The 20,907-nt window shown below is 50.5% G+C and overlaps 1 protein-coding gene across 1 annotated transcript in view; it reads right to left on the bottom strand.

Annotated features, from left to right (window-relative positions):
* ANO2 (anoctamin 2) overlaps window positions 1-20,907 on the bottom strand; it is a 334,451-nt gene that overhangs the window by 53,936 nt on the left and 259,608 nt on the right. Inside the window, exons 16-19 of the mRNA XM_013964246.2 lie at window positions 16,134-16,329; window positions 3,614-3,725; window positions 622-679; window positions 368-468 (exon numbers count right to left, since the gene is read on the bottom strand). Coding sequence (XP_013819700.2) covers window positions 368-468; window positions 622-679; window positions 3,614-3,725; window positions 16,134-16,329 — 467 coding nt within the window. The remainder of the gene's footprint in view (window positions 1-367; window positions 469-621; window positions 680-3,613; window positions 3,726-16,133; window positions 16,330-20,907) is intronic.

The raw sequence follows: 20,907 nt of genomic DNA, 5'->3' as shown, positions 1-20,907 counted from the left end.
TATTGGAGAATGGATAGAGGAGTGCTTCCTAGGCGACTCAGTGGTAAAGAATCCACCTGCCAATGCAGGAGATGCAAGAGACATGGATTCTAACCTTGGGTCATGAAGATCCCCTGGAGTAAAAAATGGCAATCTGCTCCAGTACTCTTGCCTGGGAAATCCCATGGACAGAGGAGACTGGTGGGGCTACAGTCCATGGGCTTGTAAAGAAGTTGGACGCAACAGAGCGACTGAGCATGCACGGACAGAGGAGCAAGCAGCCACCCTATCTTAGAAGAGCAGAGGCCCTGAGATCTTTCTGGAAGTCTGACTCTGCCAGGCTCAGCCCTGGCAGCCAGGAGAGGGGTGAGCAGAGCTCACTACTCACGGGACTCCGATCTCAAAGATGTTGTTCTGGATCAGCTGCTTTCCCAACATGATGATGCTGAGTTGGATGCACAGCTCCATGAGACAGCCCCCAGGGGCGCACTGCAGGATGAGAAGACGCAAGAAGGGACATCAGACAGGCAAGGGCATGAGCTAAGCCAAGCTGCAGTGCGGGTATAAGCATGGATGGGGCCGGGGTGGGAGGGGCACCTACGAGCCACCAGCCAGGCAGGAAAAACCAGGGGCTATACTTGCCTCTTCCATGCGGTAACCGTCAAACACATAAACATAGCTTCCGGGTCTACCGACAAACCTGGGAGGGAGAAGTGTGGGAAGAGTTAGGCAAAGAGAGAGGAAGTCAGGGCTGCCCGAGGGTGTGTCTCCCCAGTGGACCAGTCACTGCCCAACGTCCTCCTAGGAAGAACTGGCCAGGGCGATGCTACTCCTCTGGGAAGGAGTTCACACCAGTTATCAGCTAACAATCACCCACCTTTGACTCGGACACATCCCAGGGCAGAAGGGTTGAGGCCAGGTGTGGTGTGGAGTTGAGGCAGTCGTGTGTGTGTGTGTGTGTGATCATTTCAGAGCCGAAACACAACGACATTTGGATTGTCTTAGCAGGTGCATGCGTGCTAAGTTGCTTCAGTCATGCTCAACTCTCTGTGACCGTGTGGACCACGGTCCACCAGGTTCCTCTGTTCAAGGGATTTCCCAGCCAAGTGGGCTTCCATGCCCTCTTTGTCTTTATGTGTACCGTCCTGCAACTTCCTCCCCCAACTTGTGTCAAGAACTGACTTCTATAACTATCCATTGGGATGGACATGTACACACTGCTGTATTTTAAATGGATGATCAACAGGAACATATTGTATAGCACAGGGAACTCTGCCCGATGTTATGTGGCAGTCTGGAGGGGAGGGGCGTTTGAGGGAGAATGGATACATGCATATGTATGGCTGAGTCCCTTCGCTGTTCACCTGAAACCATCACAACATTGCTCATTAATCAACTATACTCCAATACAAAATAAAATGCATTTTTAAAAAAAAGAATTGAGTTCTGACTGCAGTTCCTCCACAAGGGCTTCTGATTTCCCAGGAAATGAAGGCCAAGATTGACTAAAACTGCAAGTGGAGATTCTTGGGCCCAGAAACGAAAAATTCAGACTTCTTACTGAAAATACTCAAAGGAATGGAAAAAGCCTGTCTCATTCATCTTCTAAGATCTAAGGGTTTAATTTATTAGGGAATAAGAAGATTGAGCAGGGAGGTGGAGAGGTACCAGCCAACCATGGAACCAGAGAGGCCAATAGAAGAATCCTACTTTCTTGAAATGTTATCCACTCACCCATCTCCTGAAATCTTGCTCATCTATTGGAGGCTCAGCTTGACTTCCCCTCTTGGTGCAGTCTTCCTGTCTCTGTTCATAATTAAGTATTCCCCTAACACTTTCTTTCCACTTTTTCTTACAGTACTTACTGCAGACTGCAGCATGCTGCTGCCAAGACTCTCTCTCTCAGTACACTACAAGTTTATCTAAGGGTCAGAGTCCTACGATTTTTTTTTCCTGGAATATCGTATGTATGCAAGTTTCTATTTTTATTAAATCTAGACATAAATCACCAAAGAAGTATATAATCATTAATATGGAGAACCTCTCTGCTACTATAATTTCATGAGCCTCAAGTGCAGAGGTCCTGAGGAGGAGTAGTGATTTGGGTCACAAACACATTTATAGGGAATTATAAAGTGTGGATGATGACAGTCTTGCTATCACTGCCTGCTTGATGAGCTCTCAGTTCTAAGGAAGCTTCCTGACTTAGCTGCTGCCTAAGGGGAAAGCTTGGAGGTACCTAGCTGATCTGACCACAAATGATACTTATCAGAAGTGATTTATACCCAGGACTATTATATAATAAAGTATATGACTGGTCATTGTCCTTGGTCCCTGGGAAGGATCTCTAAATCCTTGGAATTTCCTGATAGGAAATTTGTTATTCAGGGTGGGCCCCTGGGACTAGACCTAAATTTATGCTAATGAAGTAATTCTTTTTCTTTTTTTTAAAAGATTTTTAAAATTGGGGTATAATTGCTTTACAATGTTGTGTTAGTTTCTGCTGTACAACAACATGAACCAGTTATATGTATATATATATATATATATATTCCCTCCCTTTTGAGCCTTCCTCCCATCCCCAACCCACCATCCCACCCCTCTGACTTAATTTCACTCTGTATGACAGACTCTGGGCTCATCCACATCACTACAACGGATCTAATTTTGTTCCTTTTTACGACTATTGTTCCACTGTATATATGTACCACAACTCCTTATCCATTCATTCAGGATCATGGAGGCCAATGCCAGAAAGACCAGCCACATGATTAATGAGTGGGGCTTTGACCCAAGTAAAGGCAGCCTGACCTCAGGTGGGAGAGAGGGACCGGAGACTAAGTTCAATTACATGAGCCATGACTCATTCAATGATGCCTGGATAATGGGACCCCAATAAAAACTCCAGACACTGAAGCCTGGATGAGCGGTTGGTGGTGCATGTTGATGTGCCAGGAAGCCGACATCCTGAGGACATGTAAGCTTCTTTCCAAGATGCTCCTAGACCTTGCCTTATGTGTCTCCCATTTGCCAGTTCAGACTTGTAACCCTTTGCTGTAATAACACTGTAACTTTAGGGACAGCACATCCCAAGCACTATTAGCTGTTCTGGTGAATTATCAAAACCTAGGGGTCAGTGGTTATAGCCAGTTGGGTCTGCCCAACTGACCCAACTGGGATCACCAGTTGGGTCTGGTGACCCAGACTGGTTGGGTCACCATCAGTGACCTGAGAGTCCCAGAGCTTGCAGCAGTGTTTGAAGTGAGGGCAGTCTTGCGGGAGACTGTATCCTAATCTATGAAGTCCACACTGACCTGGGTAGATAGCATCAGACCTGCAATGCAAGACCCAAGAATCACTGGCTGGACATGAAACTTTCTCCTGCCATGTCCTCAACTTGGGAAACATACATTCCTCTAGGATTAACCCTTCAGGGCCAGAGCCAAATAACTGCAGATTTCCCCATGTTGTCAGAATCTGAAGATGATAATCCAGCATGATTAGTGTAGTCAGGTGGCAACGGGAGTGGGACATGGGGCTGAAGATGTAAACTAACAACGGGGACAGGCTGACCCTAGTGGAGGACTGTCTTTGTGACCAACTGCCCTTCTGCATATGGCACCGAGATACTCACCTTCCCTTGAAAAAGGCCACATAGAAGATGGGTGAGTAGGCATTGACAAACTTCAGTAAGAAAGCCTTGAGGATCAGGCGCTCTTCAAATGTCTGCTCTGTTTTTGGAACCTCTGAAAGGGAAGATCAAAGCTGATCAGACAGATTTCTCACCTCCTTAGAGTGGTCACCCTGTGACATGAGCCATTATCTGTCCATTTACTCCTCCGGAGTAGAAACTCAGAGATTCATTGCTCTGTGACATTAGAACTGACTTCCTCTGTGAGGTCCCAAGTGGTTTACCAGGTACAGAAGGTCAAGAGTATATAGGATCAATACATGTCTCTTTTCACTTCCCTCTCCTGATCCATGAAAGTGACAATTTCGCACTGTGCTCCTCAAAGAGAGGTCTAAGCGAGAAGAATATCCTCCCACCACCCCTGCTTCATCAAGAGGAATTCAGCTTTTACTGGCACAATTGTCACTTCTAGAAGATTTTACTAGAAGCAACATCCCTGACAAAATGGTTTGTTAACCAGTGAACAGAAGTCAAGAAGCACTGAAGGCTTGGCTTGGGCACCAGCACATTGCTCCTCTTTCTCTCTTCCTTTGTCTCTAGCAGGAAAGCCCTCCCTGTATGTCCCTGGCACAGGCTGAGACATCTTGAGTCCATTCACTCAAATGATGGAGGCTCATCAGATAAGCAAATGAAACAAACACAACCTGAGTCTGATGTCTCAGGCTCGGGGGTCATAGCATCCATGAGTTCTATCAGGTCCAAGCAGGGAGTCAACCAATGTTCTCAGGAGACCCTGAGAAACACTGAGCAGAAACCTCATTGGTGCCTTCAGAAGACTCGAGACCCATGGAGCTCCACGGACAGCTGAGCAGAGAACTCAGAGGGGTCTACACAGACTGTGACAAAGAGCTTGGCAGAGAGAAGGGGATTACTGGGCCATGGTTTTCAAGGACAGAGAGAAAGCACTAACCCTACATCATGTGTGTCAGTGATGACCAGCGCCACCCCAGACTGTGCACCCTGAGGGGACTCAGGATGGAGAACACAGGGTGCTGGCCCCAGGTAGCTGAGGTGCACGTCAAAGGGATGATTTCAATGAGTCCAGACATACGTAGAAAAGCACTAGCTTCGTTAACTCGAGGATCTGCTTTTCTTTAATTAACAGTCATCTTTTGCTGTTCTGACTACCTGGTTTTTGTTGCAGAATCTCCTACCTATCCTGACTCCTCCCTCACCTCTCCAAAGCAATCTCGCAGAGCCATCTGAGAGGCTGCCTCCCGGGCTTAAGTCCTCAGAAAGTCCACCGAGTCAAACATAAGTCTCAAATTTTACGCTGTACATTTTTTTTTCAGTCAACAACAGGAAGCAAGGAGGGAAGCAAGGAGGGAAGGAAGGAGGAAAGGAGGGAGGGGGCATTTTCAACAGGAATTTGAGCCTGGGCTCCGTGAGCCTGAAGCAATCAATTCAATAATAACTTAACCACATCTTGTCTCTCACTTTTAAGTGTTTTGGGGGTAAGAAAATGAAAACCAATGTCACCTGAAAAGTGATCAGGTGATATTACTTAATGAGGTCTGAGGATCTGAAAATCTGGAAAAGTCACCTTGTAAATGTGACTAGAAGGGGATTAAGGATGAGGTCCAGAGAGGCACGTGTCTCTGATTTTCTTTTATAATCGCCTTTGAACTCTTGGTACTCAGATCTCCCAATTTGTACAGGAATTTCCTCCGAGCTCTCTGGAAGGAGAATCTGGTCCCTTCAGAGCATTTTGCTCCAACTGAAAATGAGTGGCTCCCTTCTTCCATCCTAATAAATCAGGGGCCTGGTTATTATTCATTAGGATTATTTCTATAAACAGCCCATGCCTATGCTTTTAGGGCCGTGAGCCATCATAAATAATGGGCATGTCCAATAAACAATCCAAATCTGCTTGATAGTCCACTAAATCAGCCGGGGGCCCACGGCAGAGAAGCTATGAGGCCATGCTGGGTGCTCTGCTGAGGCTTCTGGAGAAGGGGAGCCCCCCCGAGGGAACACATCCCCAGAGGAGGGAGGGAGTTGGGGCCCTGGAGCTCCATGCAACTTTGGGTCTCTCTCTTTTAAAACTGAAGTACAGTGAGTTGATTTACAATGTCATGCCTATGTTAGAACGGGTCTCCTTCAACAGCCAACATGAGGAGCCTCACCTGCGTGGGACAGTGAGATGGAATAGGTTTTTCAGGGTCCCACTGGGGTGGAATGATGTCTACAGGACAATTAGGGCACTTCAGAACACTGAGCACCATCCCCTGAGAGGACACAGAATCCAAAGTGGTCCCCATCTGAGCCCATGAGAAAATAGCCCAGCCTTGTGTTTTATAAAAGTACAAATAAAGTGCCTTTAGACATCAACTGCTTCCCAGGTGGCTCCGTGGTAAAGAACCCATCTGCCAAGCAGGAGATGAGGGCTCCATTCTTGGGTCGGGCAGATCCCCTGGAGGAGGGCATGGCAGCCCACTCCAGTATTCTTGTCTGTAGAATCCCATGGACAGAGGAGCCTGGCAGGCTATAGGCCATGGGGTCACAAAGGTTCGGATATGACTAAGCAACTAAACAACAAGATGGATCGAGAGGAGGAGTCAATGTGGAGAGAGTGTGAGAAGGCAGAACTCAACCCCTCTCCACCTTCACAGGCTCCTGAAACCTCACCTCCCCCAGGAAGCCACCCCAGGTTGACTGGAGACCATCTGAATTTCAGCAGCTGGAGTGGATTTTGGACAAAGGGCAGACTTTAGGACCAAGAGGGACCATGAGATAGAATTCCTGTGCAGCACCCTTACCCTTCTCCCTTTCTTTTAAGTGTTAAACCTCTGGTGCATTGTGTCATGAAAAAATATGAGTATAAATGACCCAGCTGTAAACTGCCTTGGAAAATAATTAGTATGAAAGCCCAAGTGAGTCCCAGGGGGCCAGCTCAGAATTCAAAGTCCCTGGAGCGCCATCCTCGTCATATGGAAACAGCATGACGAGCAAGGGGGTGTCGGCTGTGGAATCCGAAGTTTGGAAGAGCAACTCATCTGAACTGGGTGTCCCCAGCAATCCAGCAGATACAGGTCCACGGCAGCCACCAGACAGACTGAGGCAACTTCCAGGTGTGAATTTCAGCCACTTCCAGCCCTCACACCACTCTAGGTTGGAATGGCGGCTGAGTCAGAAAGCAAAGGTGCCGCACGCTTCCCACTTCTCTCCCAGGGCAGATCCAGCTTTTGCAAATAGCAGTGTTTCCTGACAGCCCAACCATCTGGCCTTCCCTCCATTTGTGTGTGTGCACGGGTTTATGTTTATGTTGTCGGGGGAGGGAAGGGGGGCGGCCCCAGCCTCCTGTGTGATGTTGCTGCCTTGTTTATGCCACGGGGAGGGAATCACCCCAGCAGAAGCCAGCCAGCTGGGTAACCAGGCAGCCAGTGCACTGCTTGAGGGCGAGATTATGGATGGGTGTTCCTGAGACACTCCTGGAGCTCTGGAGAGATTCCAGCATACAGGGCCCCACCTTTAGAGTCAGGGAGACAGGCCCCCAGACAAAGGGACTGGAGACCTACTGTGCACTAGCAGTCCAGCCCCAAGTGTCAGCTCCCTAGGACACGTCTTCTCTTTTTCTGTTGGAGAATCACTGCTTTACAATGTTGTGTTAGTTTCTTCCACACAAGGAAGAAAATCAGATATATGTATACATAAATCAGAGACACAGGAGACATGGGTTCAAACACTGGGTCAGGAAGATCCCTTGGAGGAGGAAATGGCAACCCACTCCAATATTCTTGCCTGGAGAATCCCGTGGAGCCTGGTGGGCTACAGTCCATAGGGTCGCAAAGAGTCGGACACGACTGAGCAACTGAGCACACACAGCATATATAGATATATATATATATATCCCCTCCCTCTGGAGCCTCCCTCCCACTGTCCCCCATCGCACCCCTCTAGGTCATCCCAGAGCACCAGGCTGGACTCCCTGTGCCACACAGGTATAGTCTGAAGTCACAAACATCTGCTGTCAGGAAGACGGTGTAGCAGGCACTCTGTTAGACCTTTCATGTGTACACGTGTTTCTCTTCTTCCAAGTTACCTCAACATCTCTGATGAGCCCTCTTTCTTAGAAGGCTGGGGTGGCATCACTTAGGGTGATGAGTACCCCTATCTTATAGTCACTGAGGGTCACCTCCCTCATAGAGAGCTGGGATGAGGTATCGCCCAATCTACTGTGTTTTGAAAGTTTACGAAGACAGGCTGTACACAGCTAGGGTGGGTTTCCAGGGAGAAGGGAGTCCGGGTCTGTGTGACAGATGACAGCATGGGGGTGGGGATACAGGTGTTATATGTCTGAAAGCAGGGCACCCCCATAGCCGTAGACCCTTGATGGAGAGGACCGGGCTTCCTTGAAGAGCCCAGTGGCCAGTCCAGGACCTGCAGTGAGGCAGGACCAGCTCAGCAGCGATCCAGCCTTCCCTGTCTGATGGGACAGGCCAACATCCTGTAGCAACATGCTGTAGCAAGGAGACATGGGAGTGAAGGGCTGGTCACACTCCAGGGAATGTCCCTGTTTAAGCATGGATGTTGACCTGACCTGGTCTAAATGGCCAGCATCCCAGCAAGAAACAGAATTCACCCCAGAAGGTTCAGAGGAAGGGATGTTAATGAAGGCACAGTTTTGCTAGAGGTGAGGGTGAATCACGGAGAAATGGCCCCAATTCCATCTCCTCTCCCGGGTAAGCTCCTTCCACTGCTTCCCATCAGCTTAACCCAGCCCACAGTTGGGTTTGGGGCGCCCAAGATACAATCTGCTGGACCTCGGGTCACAGACCTCGGCAGAGAGGTGGGGAGAAGGGGCCTGGAGGGAAAACCTGGCCAACAGAGCATGATTACTCCCTTCCTTCTCATGGATTAAGGTGCTGGGTTCCTAGAAAACTCAAAAAGAGGGAGAGGAATGAACGGGCTTCTTGCTAAAAGGAGAGATGAGTGCTCAGGGATTAACTGGAAAAATGAAAGAGACAATGTTCATAGCTACAGCTCAAGTTTGGAAGGAATTCTTGCCAGTTATTAAAAAAAAAACTATTATAAGTAGCAGTGTTACTAATAAAAGTTCCACGTAACTGGAATGAATTGTTCTACAAACTCGGCTACAGGCATGCTCACGTAGTCTGCATTATGAGCAGCAGCCCCCCACCATCTTTTGGCTTCCCAGACAAAATGTACAGTTCCTGCTCGCCTCATGGAGGGGGCCTCAGACAATGGCAGAATCAACTCTGGCCACACCCTTCCCGTGGCCCCCCACATGTGACGGGCAGGAGGCCACCCAGGGAGTCAGGAGATGGTGGCAGGGCAGGAAGACAACCCAGCAGACCTGCCTCTCGGGCCAGATTTCAAATTACCAGCACTGTAGTCTCCCTGCCAGGAAGGCCTAGGTCCCAGCCCAGCCCACATGTGGCCACACACATCCACACACATCTACATGCCTCCACATGTATCCACATGTACCAACCCGCATCCTCACATACCCACATGTATCCACGTGTCCACATGCATCCACATGCATCCACATCCACACACATCTACACGTGTCCACACGCATCCAGACATATCCAGACACATCCACCATATCTGCATGTAACCACATGCATCCACACACATCCACGCCCACCCACATACATGTATCCACACGTATCTACATATCCAGACATATCCAGACACATCCACCACATCTACATGTAACCACATGCATCCACAAACATCCATGCCCACCCACATACATGTATCTACATGTGTCCACATGCATCCACACACACCAACACACATCCACATGTATCCACATGCATCCACACATGTCCGCAAGTATCCACACGCATATATACACATCCACACACATCCACATGTACCCACGTGTCCACACGCATCCACATGTATTCCCGTGTACCCACACGCATATATACACATCCATGGGCATCCACACATGTCCTTGTTCCGAAAGCCCACTCCTGCGCAGACTCCAGCTATGGGGAAGCTGGTTCCCCCTGCACAGGTGCCCGGAACTCATACAGCAGCCCTCCACCCTGTGCTCTGAAAACACACGTTGTCCACATCTGATGGGAAATTAGATCCACTCCTGTAAACCCAAAACATTCCTCTTTAAAGAACCTGTGCGGTCCGGGCGGCCTCTGGTACTGAGGTTCCCCCGCCTCTTCCTTTCCTCCTGATCACCTCTCCTTAGCGGTCAGATACAGCCTGTGCGGAGGATGGCTTAGAGCCGGATGCACATTTCTAGACTCAGGACTTCCTGGTGGGACTTCAATTCTTCAAAGAAAAAAATTTTTTCATTTAAAAAGCAAGTGGGACCCCAAAGTTGGTGAACCTGCAGAGGTCTGCTCCTGCCTGCGGGCCTGCATGGAGTGGCTTGCTCCCACTGTCTCCTCCCTAATCCCCAGAGACCGGCCCCCTCCTGCACCCCCAACCATGCCTTGCAACCAGCCATCCTCATGGGTGGGTGCGTGGATTTTAAAATCTTCTGGAACCTCTGGCGCATTTATTCTCCTTTCCCTGAACTTTTAGAATTCCCCGAGGCAAAAGGACAGCTATGTATCACTGGACAGTGGACTGCTACGGTCTCAGCAAGGACACAGGAGCCTCACTGCTCAGTCAGAGGCCCCTGGGCCTGTGGGAGGGTCAAGACCACCGCGCCCTCAGGGCTGTTCTGAGGATTCAATATACTAACATACATAACGTGCTTAAAGCAGAGCTCAGCACAGGGTGTGTGTGTATGTGTGTGTGTGCGTGTGTCTATACACACATGCCACTACTAACCATGGGCCTTGGTGAAGTTTCTAAACCTCTTCAGACTCCTCATAAATAAAATGAAGGAAACGCCCAAGGGCTATTGTGAAAATTGGATGAAACGCTGTATGTACAATGCCTGCCAGACACACAACGGATGTCAGAAAATCAAATCCTTTCTTCACCTCTCCCTCCTTCCATCACATCCCTGCCCCCAGGATAGCGATGCTCCGGAGCAGGGTACCAGTGCTATTTAAACAAGTCACAAACACAGCCTCTTCCTAAGAACCGGAGGCTTTGATCTGACACCATAATTGTGTGTCAGGGACACACAGTGAGCCCGATCCTGTAACTAGGAGAGGCCTGGTGACGTGTAAGGAGGAATCCGTAGCCCCACACACAATGCAGAACTAGGCAGAGGCTTGGAAGGGAGAAAAAGAGGAGGAGAGGGAGGAGGAGGGATGGAGGAGGAGGAGGAGAAAGAGGAGAAGGAGCTGGAGGAGCTGGACTTGGGGAACCATGTTGATGAAGACGAGCTGATGGCAGCTGGATCATTCAGCCATGAAGCTTGGAGTCAACCCTGCCCTCCTCACTCAGCCTCGATCTAGAGGTCATCCCCGCAACAAGAGGATGAGCGGGGGCCCCTTCCAGGCCAAGCCAGATCCAGGCCCATGTAGGTCACGACAAGACCCTGGGCATCCTGCTCCACAACAGGCAGACTCAGAAGCTTGCCATCCAAGGCACAGTGCGCCCCATGCCCTGACCCACGGAGGAAGCTTCCATGGTCTGAATGTCTGCGTTCCCCTAAATTCACAAGTTGAAATCCTAACCCCCCAGAGGTGATGGTATGAGGGGGTGGGGACCCTGGGAGGTGCTTAGGTCATGAGGATGGAGCCCTCAGGAATGGGATTGTAAAACTGGAAGCGTTAATTGCTCAGTCGTGTCCAACTCTTTGCGACCCCATAGACTGTAGCCCACCAAGCTCCTCTGTCCATGGGATTCTCCAGGCAAGGATACTGGGGTGGGTTGCCATACCCTCCTCCAGGGGATCTTCCTAACCCAGGGATCGAACCCTCGTCTCCTGCATTGCAGGCAGATTCTTTACCCCTGAGCCACCAAGCAATGGGATGAGTGCCCTTATTAAAGACCCTGTGGCGCTCCCAGCCCCTCCCACCACTTGAGGACACAGCAAGGAGGCAGCCATCAGCAGCCCGGAAGAGGCCCTTCACCAGGAGCCGTCTACACTGGTGCCCTTGTCCTGGACTCCAGAACCCTGAGGCATGAGTTTCTGTTGTTTGTCAACCATCCAGTCCACGGTATTTTGTCATAGCAGCCAGAACAGACTGAGACAGAAGCTGTCCTTGAGCTGATCTTCCTGGTGACCCCAGGGTCTTGCCTCAGACCCTGGCCTCCCAAGATGCCAAGCCCCCTCCTGGTCCTGCCCCGTTCTTGCTTCCTCCCTCCTCCAGGAACTGGATCCTGTCCCCATGACACCCTGTGACCACTCCAGGAAGGAACACATCACTGGGGACTAAGACAGTCCTTGCCCCGCCTGTTCACTGAGACTCACAAACGTCACGGACTGATGCTTGCTGAACCAGGCCACACACATAGCACAGTGTGCCTTGGCCGACAAGGTCTCAAAGCATCTCTGTTTCCCTAGCAACCCCGCCCCCCAGTCGCGGGCTTCTGCTCAGTTTGAACCACCAGGACCTCGTCGCCTCCAGATGATGGTGTGTCTTGCGCCCGAGCCCACGACTGCTGTTATCCTGGTTACCAGGTAGACAATCTCTGTCTTTATCTATCACTGTGGAGCCCATCCATCACACTCAAGGCAGTTAACAAATTCTGTCTTTTGTCATAAATATTTGTGGCAAGATAGACCTCAGCTAGGCCTAGACTGGGGCCTGTCCAGGGACCTCCCAGGGAATGGGTCTTCCATCGCCCAGCTTTGCCAGAAACACTCAAGAACTCTTGGGGTTGCTTACCCCAGCTGTTTGCACCTGGTGAGCAAAGCACATGGTCACCACCTCCTCATGCACCAGGAGACCAGGGGTGGGATGCCAGGCGGGCATTAAACCCAGCGTGAGAAGGCAGAGGGAGCCTCTGAGATTGGCAGGACCCTCATTCCATCAGGTGCCTTATCCTCAGTTTCCGGTTCCTTGCAGGCCTGGGGGCTCTGAAACCACACCTCTGCCAGCAGGTGGGCCAGCCACCCTGCTCTGTGTGTCTCGTTAGTGTGTGAACTCTGCCAATAAGAACAGCTCTTGTATTTGGATCTCTCTGTCACATCTTTCAGTCACTCCTGTATCATGGCAAGTCTGCATTTTCCTGGTTCATCTCTCTCTCTCTCTTTTTAAGTTGGCTGCACGAGGCCTTAGGTGGGACACATGGGACCTTCAGCTGTGGCATGCAGGATCTTAGGTGCAGCATGGGGGGGATCTAGTTCCCTGACCAGGGATCCAACCCAGGCCCCCTGCACTGGGAGTGTGGAGTCGTAGCCACTGGACCACCAGGGAAGTCCCTGGCTCATTTTCACATTTCCTCAAATCCTTTGGTCAGCAGGCAGGGTTGAAACCATGAATGCATAAAAGCTTGCTTTAGCCTCTCCTGTGGCCTACAGAATGCCTTGCCTGATGGTACTCCTTGAAAAAAAAAAAATCTGAACACATGAGTGAAAAGAGAGATGTATTTCACCCATAAATGCACTGACAAGCGTGGGCTAAGATCTACCAGGCAGCAGGCTGGGGAGGAGAGAACTGAGATGTCAGGCGGAAGGGCAGTTCTCCAGGGCTGTCTGGCCTGGCTGGAGTGAGTGGCAGAGACCTTTCTTGGTCATGGAATGTCCACGAGCTTCCACACATTTCCAGCCTCTTCCTGATCAGGCCGCTTCTAGCCAGCATACTGAGGGCAGAGATGATGAACAGTCCACCCCTGTGATAGCCTCCACATGACCTTCCAGCACTCTCTATCCCTAACAGGTGCCCACGTGGCCTCCATTGGTCTGGGTCCCCAGTGACTGTGTAAAGTAGAGACCCTGCCCTGCCATGCTGCATGAGTGAGAACCAATACACACCCTTGTAGTGTGCAACTGAGATTCTATGGCAATGCCTCATCAGGTCTAATACAGGCTTCCCAGGTGGTGCTAGTGGTAAAGAACCCACCTGCCAATGCAGGAGACGTAAGAGATGTGGGTTCAATCCCTGGGTGGGGAAGATCCCCTGGAGAAGGGCATGGCAACCCACTCCAGTATTCTTGCCTGGAGAATCCCGTGGACAGAGGAGCCCAGTGGGCTATAGTCCATTGGGTCGCAAAGAGTCGACATGACTGAAGCAACATAGCACGCTGGCACTGTCTATACTGGGAAAGACGGGGATGATGGCAGAGGGGACGGGACAGATTTCCCATGAGTGGAGCATACAAGGGGGCACTCTTGGCATTTCCCCGCTTGAAGGGAGTGTGATTAGCTAAGTGCCTGCCTTGTCTCTCTGCTCACTCCTTCCTTCTCCCCGCCCACTGCTGCCTGCCAGGGAACGTCACTCTGTCTAGAACCTGGAATAGGAAGCCTGTTTAGTTCTCCTGTGAAGCTACTTTCTCTCGTGTAGACTTTTTCAGCTTTACAGGTGAAACTTGGCTTTTGTCTACATCTGTCTTTGCCTTATTTCTCAGCAGGTTCAGTAATCAGGCCAGGAGGATGGTACTTTTTACCAGATGCCCCTTGTGTGTATGTTCAATTGTGTCTAACTCTTTGCAACCCCATGGACTGTAGCCTACCAGGCTCCTCTGTCCATGTAATATTCCAGGCAAGAATACTGGAGCGGGTTGCCATCTCTTACTCCAAGGGATCTTCCCACTCCAGGGATCCAACCCAAAATCCCACATTGGCAGGCAGGTTCTTCACCACCACACCACCTGGTAACCCGCCCTCCTGCCCCCTTGCTGCCTTGAACTTCAGCAAATACTTTTCCATCATCAGTAGAGTTCTCAACTTAACATCCAAAGTCCTCCACCAAAATATCTGGGCTCAGCCAACTCTCTGGGCCTGGTGGGACACCACGCTCTGCCTTGGACATGCCAGAACTTGGAGCACCACCACGTGGGCTCCCCTTAGCACCTTGGACACACCTCCTGTTCTCTTCCATCTGCTGAGCTTTGCCCCTTCAACTCTCTCACATTTAAGTCCCCCAATTCTACCCATCATACAAGCCCAGCCCATGCGCTACTTCCTGTCGAATCTCCCCTTCCTTGCTGGATTTCTTATTCTGTTTCCTCTGCCGGGGACCTTCCTCTCCTCCTTCCCCTGCACATGCCTATCTAATGTCTATGTCCACTGATCTCCAAGCTTTCCAACTGGACGCTCCCACGTGGAGCCTCCCCTGAGCCCCCAGAGACATGGAAGGCTCATCCTAAGCATTTCCATGGAATCACCAGCAAATACACTAATGTGGAATTCGCTGCCTACTTTTCTTAAGAAACATATGAAGGAACCCGTATAATACTTCTGTGTAAACACATACCTGCCCAAAGACAGCAGAACAGCCAGACGGTAAATTGCCTACATCCCACACAGAAACCAAATTCACTGCCCACCAGGAGAACAAGCCACGCCAGAGAAGGCGCTGAAAGAGTCACTGCCATCAGTGAAACCTTTCTGAAATTCTCTGCGCCCCCAGGAAAGCCTCCCTTGAAGAGGGGGTTATCCGGTCAAGTGTCCACTTCCAAACTTGATAGCACATTAAAAACATCCCTTCACGAATTCCACTCCCCTGAGGTTACTGAGAGGCTGAGACCGCTGGTCCCTGGACTCAGTGAGGGAAAGCGATGCCTCCAGGCCACCCAGGATAAAGACAGTGAGGAGAGGGTCTCAGCTCCCTGCAGCCGCCTCCCCGCCCCATCCCATCCAAGAAGCACAAGTGCCGGAAAGTGGTGCTCAATCAACAGCAGCTTGTGGCTCGAATGACACTTCTGAACGCTGAGGCCACTGCATTCTTCTCACTGGCTGGGAGCTTGGGAAGCCCGATACACCTCTTTGAAGTCTGCTCAGAGCCTGGGGAATGCATGGATTTGTGGGAGCCTCTGACAATATGGGGGCAGATAAGACCTTCTTGGGCTCAAGTATCAAGAGACTTTCCCAACTTTCTAAATGTTGCTGGGAAAATAAGGAGAATGAGAACTCTGCCTTTTTTTTTTTTTTTAAGCAGGAAGTGTTGAAGCCCTTTTGCTTCTAGGTTAGGCTAAAAAGAACAGCATGCTCAGTGGCTAAGTTGTGTCCAACTCTTTGAGACCACATGGACTGTAACCTGCCAGGCTCCTCTGTCTATGGGATTACCCCAGGCAAGAATATTGGAGTGGGCTGCTTTTCCTTCTCCAGAGGAGCTTCCCGACACAGGGATGGAACCCACATCTCCTGCACTGGCAGGTGGGTTCTTTACCACTGAGCCACCAGGGAAGCAGAAAGAACAGACCCCAGGACTGCTCTTAGGGGGATACAGAGGCCGTCAACTTGGGCCGGGGGACTACTGATGGAGAATATTCCAGGAAGGATTCCTGCCTGGGCAGAGACCCTCCAAGGACACACCCTGCACCTTCTCATTTCTCCGCTTCAAGGGCTCTGGACTTCCTTTGTTTTATGTTGGGTCACTGCCACCAGCAACCCTGCACGCACTGAACTGACCGCGCCCTAGGGGGTCCCAGGGGAGCGTGGGAGGCGGCGACTCCCTACCGATTTTGGTGAGCCACTTGGCCACGGCGCCGTAGATCTCGTCCAGAATGAGGATGACCACCAGGTTGATGATGACCGCCGTGGCTGTCACCGTCACCCGGACGTTGGAGCGTGTGGCCTTGTTGAGAGAAAGAGCAGCTGCAGTAGTGATTCGATAGACGATGACCCCAAAGACGATGGAGAAGGTCAAGGCGATCTGTTAGGGAAAACAGGGAGAGTCACGGGTCAGTGGACAGCCGCTGCCCACGGCGGCTAGACTCTGTGCCACATCGGGTAGTGCTAACCTGGAGGAACAACAAGGCACTGCCAGCCCCAGACACTCATGCAAATTCCTGCACGGGGGCATTTTTCCAGGAGAGAATGTCTCTCCCTGCTATTAGATTCCAAATGGCCTATAACACACAAGCACACACATGCAAAGTAAGGTTACCAGTGGGGGGCTGGGCAATACAGGGGTGGGGAGAAGAGTTATTATGCAATTCTGTTAAACCACGTGTGTGAAACTTCTGGAAATTGTAAAGCATCATAGAATTTAAAATTTTCTCAATTACAAGAAATTGTAAAATTTGTTTGTTGTTTAGTCTCTAAGTCACGTCCAATTCCTTGTGACCCCATGGACTGCAGCACGCCAGGCTCCTCTGTCCATACCAGAGTAGAGATTCCCTGATGGCTCAGTTGGTAAAGAACCCGCCTGCAATGCAGGAGACTCTGGTTCGATTCCTGGGTTGGGAAGATCCCCTGGAGAAGGGAAAGGCTACCCACTCCAGTATTCTGGCCTGGAGAATTCCATGGACTGTGTATCCATGGGGTCACAAAGAGTCAGACACGACTGAGAGACTTTCACTTCACTTCTTCAATACTAGAGTGGGTTGTTATTTCCTTTTCCAGGGGAACTTCCTGACCCAGGGGTCAAACCCACGTCTCCTATTTGGCAGGAAGTTTCTTTATCATTGAGAAGTCTTATAAATAAAAGCTAATCTATAAAAATGTAAAAAAAAGAAAAGAAGACAAACCCTGAATGCATGGTGTAGGACACAGGTGTTGTGATTCCTTTCATTGGGAAGCTTGCACTCTACTATGGGGGTGAGTTCAACCATAGTAAATACTAAATAATAATTAGTGATGGAGTTGTATCAAATGAACAGTGTAGTTGTGAACACAACTCACAGTACAAAGGAGCTAGGGAAGAGTTTGTGGAAGAAGGGGATTTAAAGTGCATCTTTAGAGACTTCCCTGGAGTTGCAGTGGTTAAGAATCTGCCTTGCAATGGAGGGGACTCCAGTTTGATCCCAGCAGACTGAGATGCCACATGGCAAGGGGCAACCAGGCCTGAGTGCTGCAGCTGCTAAGACACACTTTGTTTATTTTAGTCACTCAGTTGTGCCCGACTCTTTTCCACCCCATGGACTGTAGCCCGCCGGGCTCCTCTGTCTATGAAATTTCACAGGCAAGAATACTGGAGCAGGTTGCCATTTCTTTCTCCAGGGGATCTTCCTGACCCAGGGACTGAACCCACGTCTTCTGCATTGGCAGGCAGATTCTTTACCACTGAGCCACCAGGGGGCCACTGGAGCTGTGAAGACCAGGAGCCGCAACTAGACAGTCCATGCACAACAACAAAGAATCCGTGTGATGCTATGGAGATCCTGTGTGCCCCGAGTGAGCCCAGCGCAGCCAGATAACATGTAACACATGAACAAATAATATTCTAAGAATTCCCAAGTCAGTTTAGAAATCAAAAATAAAATAAAGTACATCTTTACTGAAAGGCAACAAGGAGCCATTGAAGGTGTCTGAGCTGACAAGGGTTAGAGGCAGAGCTTTAGAGGGTGGGTACAGGAAGGTGGCTTGAAGGAGGAAAAAGGGAAAGAAATCCAGGGTGAGAATTTTAGACTCTTGGTCCTCAGGGTGAGCAAAGCATCACTCTACCAGGCCATTTAAATGGGGGCTGTTGGGAGTCCCTTGGCCAGCAAGGAGGCCAAAGCAGTCAATCCTAAAGGAAATCAACCCTGAATATTCATTGGAAGGACTGATGCTGAAGCTCCAATACTTTGATCACCTGATGGGAAGAGCTGACTCATTGGAAAAGATCCTGATGCTGCGAAAGACTGAGGGCAGCAGGAGAAGCGGGCAACAGAGGATGAAATGGTTGGACAGCATCATCAACTCCATGGATATGAATTTGAGCAAACGCTGGGAGATGGTGAAGGACAGGGAAGCCTGGAGAGCTGCAGTCCATGGGGTTGCAAAGAGTTCAGACTTAGCAACTGAACAGCAACAGACAACAACTGGCACAGAGATCTCTGGGCACTGTGTTTAGAAGGAAAGTTTACCAGCCACTTGACCTGGAGGGCCAGCCCCATTTCCTTTTTCCAGAACCTAAGAACAACGAGAGTCCCTCTCCCCTCCCATCACAGTCAAGGAGGGGCCGTTTCCATGAAGCACAAGGATGTGAGGGGCAGAAGGTGGAGGGGATGGGCTAGGTGTGCGACCTGCTGAGGCCAAGGCTCTAATTCCTTTCCATCCAGTGGAGTCTTCTTTCTTGAATTCTTTCTGCAAAAGGAGGCGGTTCAAGTCACATCCCCTCTGGGTGGGGAAGGAGGGGTGGATGCTGGCTGGGGAGAAGGAAATGGAAAATGTGGGAGGAGAAAGAGCCAGGTGAAAGGTTCCTGTGAGAAAACGCACTGCCCTGGACTGCGGTGTCCCCTCCCTAGAAAGGAGGGGAGGAAGGGGGATGGGGTGGAGAGGGGGGAGGAGGGGGTGGAGCCTCTGGCCCCTGCAGCCCGTGAATGACACCTGGGTGGGCTGTGTTGCAGAATGGGTTGCAGATGTGGCCACGTGCAGAAGTCCCGGGCCACCGGGGGCGCTGGTGACAGCCTCAGCCGCATACTGCACATCCTCTTGTGCTTTACAAACGTGTCTGTGGACGATGGTGAGGAAAGGGGGCCCCTCCGTAAGGAAAGCAGGATGGCAGCAGCCCTGGGGAGAGGGAGGCTGTGTGTGTGTGTGTGTGTGTGTGTGTGTGTGTGTGAGGGTGGAGGAGAGGTTAGATGAGAAAAACACTCGGTGGGAGGCCCCTCCTCTGATGAGGTGGGGGCAGGGCGGCAGAATCTCAGCCTCCAGGACCGGGGAGGGATGAGGACCCTGGACGTGGGGAAACCTGGGCATGACATCACCGCCCACCAACAACAGAGACATCCCACCTCCCTCTCCGCTGGGATCGTCACCGCCAGACAGCAAGGGCCTGGAAAACGTGCTGTGAGATTCTTTTCCCTCAAAATTGCTTTTGCAGTGAAGGCCAGCGATGGAAGCATTGATGCAGAAAAGTGGAGTGGCCAGGGCATCGAGGAGCGTGTATGTGTGCATGCACGCGTGCACCTAGGGCTAGGAGTGCAGGGAGGATGGGGGGAAACAGCCATGGGAAAATCGTCTCCTGCTTCGGGGCCCTAGGGGTGGGGAGGAGACCAGCTTCTACCTCCTTCTTTAAGAGGCCTCCCTGTCACCAAGCTGAGGACAGAGCATGCTTCCTGGTCACCCAGAGTGTGGTTTGGACCCCGCCGTCTGGCCTGTGAGCTTGAGAAACAGGCAAGTCACAAGCACGAGTCTAGACCTACCGGCTCAGAATCCTCATTTCTTGAGATTCCTCTTCTTCTAGAGGCCCTGCTCCACTCACTCAGGGCACCCTTTTTCCCCACCCTCCCTCCTTCTTGGCTCCACCTTCATGCCCCTCTTCAGCCCCCAGATGCTGTGCTCTGCCACCCCAACTTCCCTGGTCTCAATTTTCCATCCCATTCTTCTCAACCTCTCCTTCAGGGTCTCCCAGAAACACCTTGAGACTCGCAGTTTTCAGGTGGGAAGAGCTTGGAGAGCACCGACCCCATGCCAGGATCAATTTGCAGGTGAGGAGACAGGTATAGGAAGTGATTTGCTCAAGCTCACAAGGCACGTACTACAAACCCAGCTCCTAGATCATGGTAGAAACTAAGGAATTTCAGCCTTCAGGGATCATCCACATCCAGCCTCTGATCTCACAGACAAGGAAAACGAGGACCAAGAAGCAGCGATGGGACTGGTCCGAGGTCCGCAAGATACATGGCAAAGCCATCATCGTCATCAACAGTTGATCCATAGAGGGAGAATGGATGCACGTCCACGTATGGCTGAGTCCCTCTGCTGTCCACCCGAAACTAGCACATTGTTCATCAGCTATACTCACAGTCAACAAAAAGAGTACAAAATGCAGCCCCTGAAACAGCAGAAGGAGCTCTGTTCATTTCCAAGGCAAACTACTTAACATCACAGTAACCCGATCTATGCCTCAACCACTTCAAAGAAGCAGAACGATTCTATGAAGACCTACAAGATCTTCTAGAGCTAATACCAAAAAAAAAAAGATGTCATTTTCACCATAGAAGATTGGAATGCAAAAGTAGGAAGTCAAGAAACACCCAGAATAACAAGCAAGGTTGGCCTTGCAGTACAAAGTGAAGTGAGGCAAAGGCTAACAGAGTTTTGTCAAGAGAACACCCTGATCATAGCAAACACCCTTTTCCAACAAACCAAGAGACGACCCTACACATAGACATCACCAGGTGATCAATGCCGAAATCACATTGATTATGTTCTTTGCAACCAAAGATGGAGAAGCTCTATACAGTCAGTAAACACAAGACCTGGAGCTGACTGTGGCTCAGACAATGAGCTCCCATTGCAAAATTAAATTGAAGAAAGTAGGGAAAACCACTAGACCATACACATATGTGCTAAATCAAAT

This window comes from Capra hircus, chromosome 5 (assembly GCF_001704415.2).
Source record: "Capra hircus breed San Clemente chromosome 5, ASM170441v1, whole genome shotgun sequence".
Lineage (NCBI taxonomy): Eukaryota > Metazoa > Chordata > Mammalia > Artiodactyla > Bovidae > Capra > Capra hircus.
Note: the sequence above shows the minus strand (reverse complement) of the source record. Positions and strands in the feature narration are given on the sequence as shown.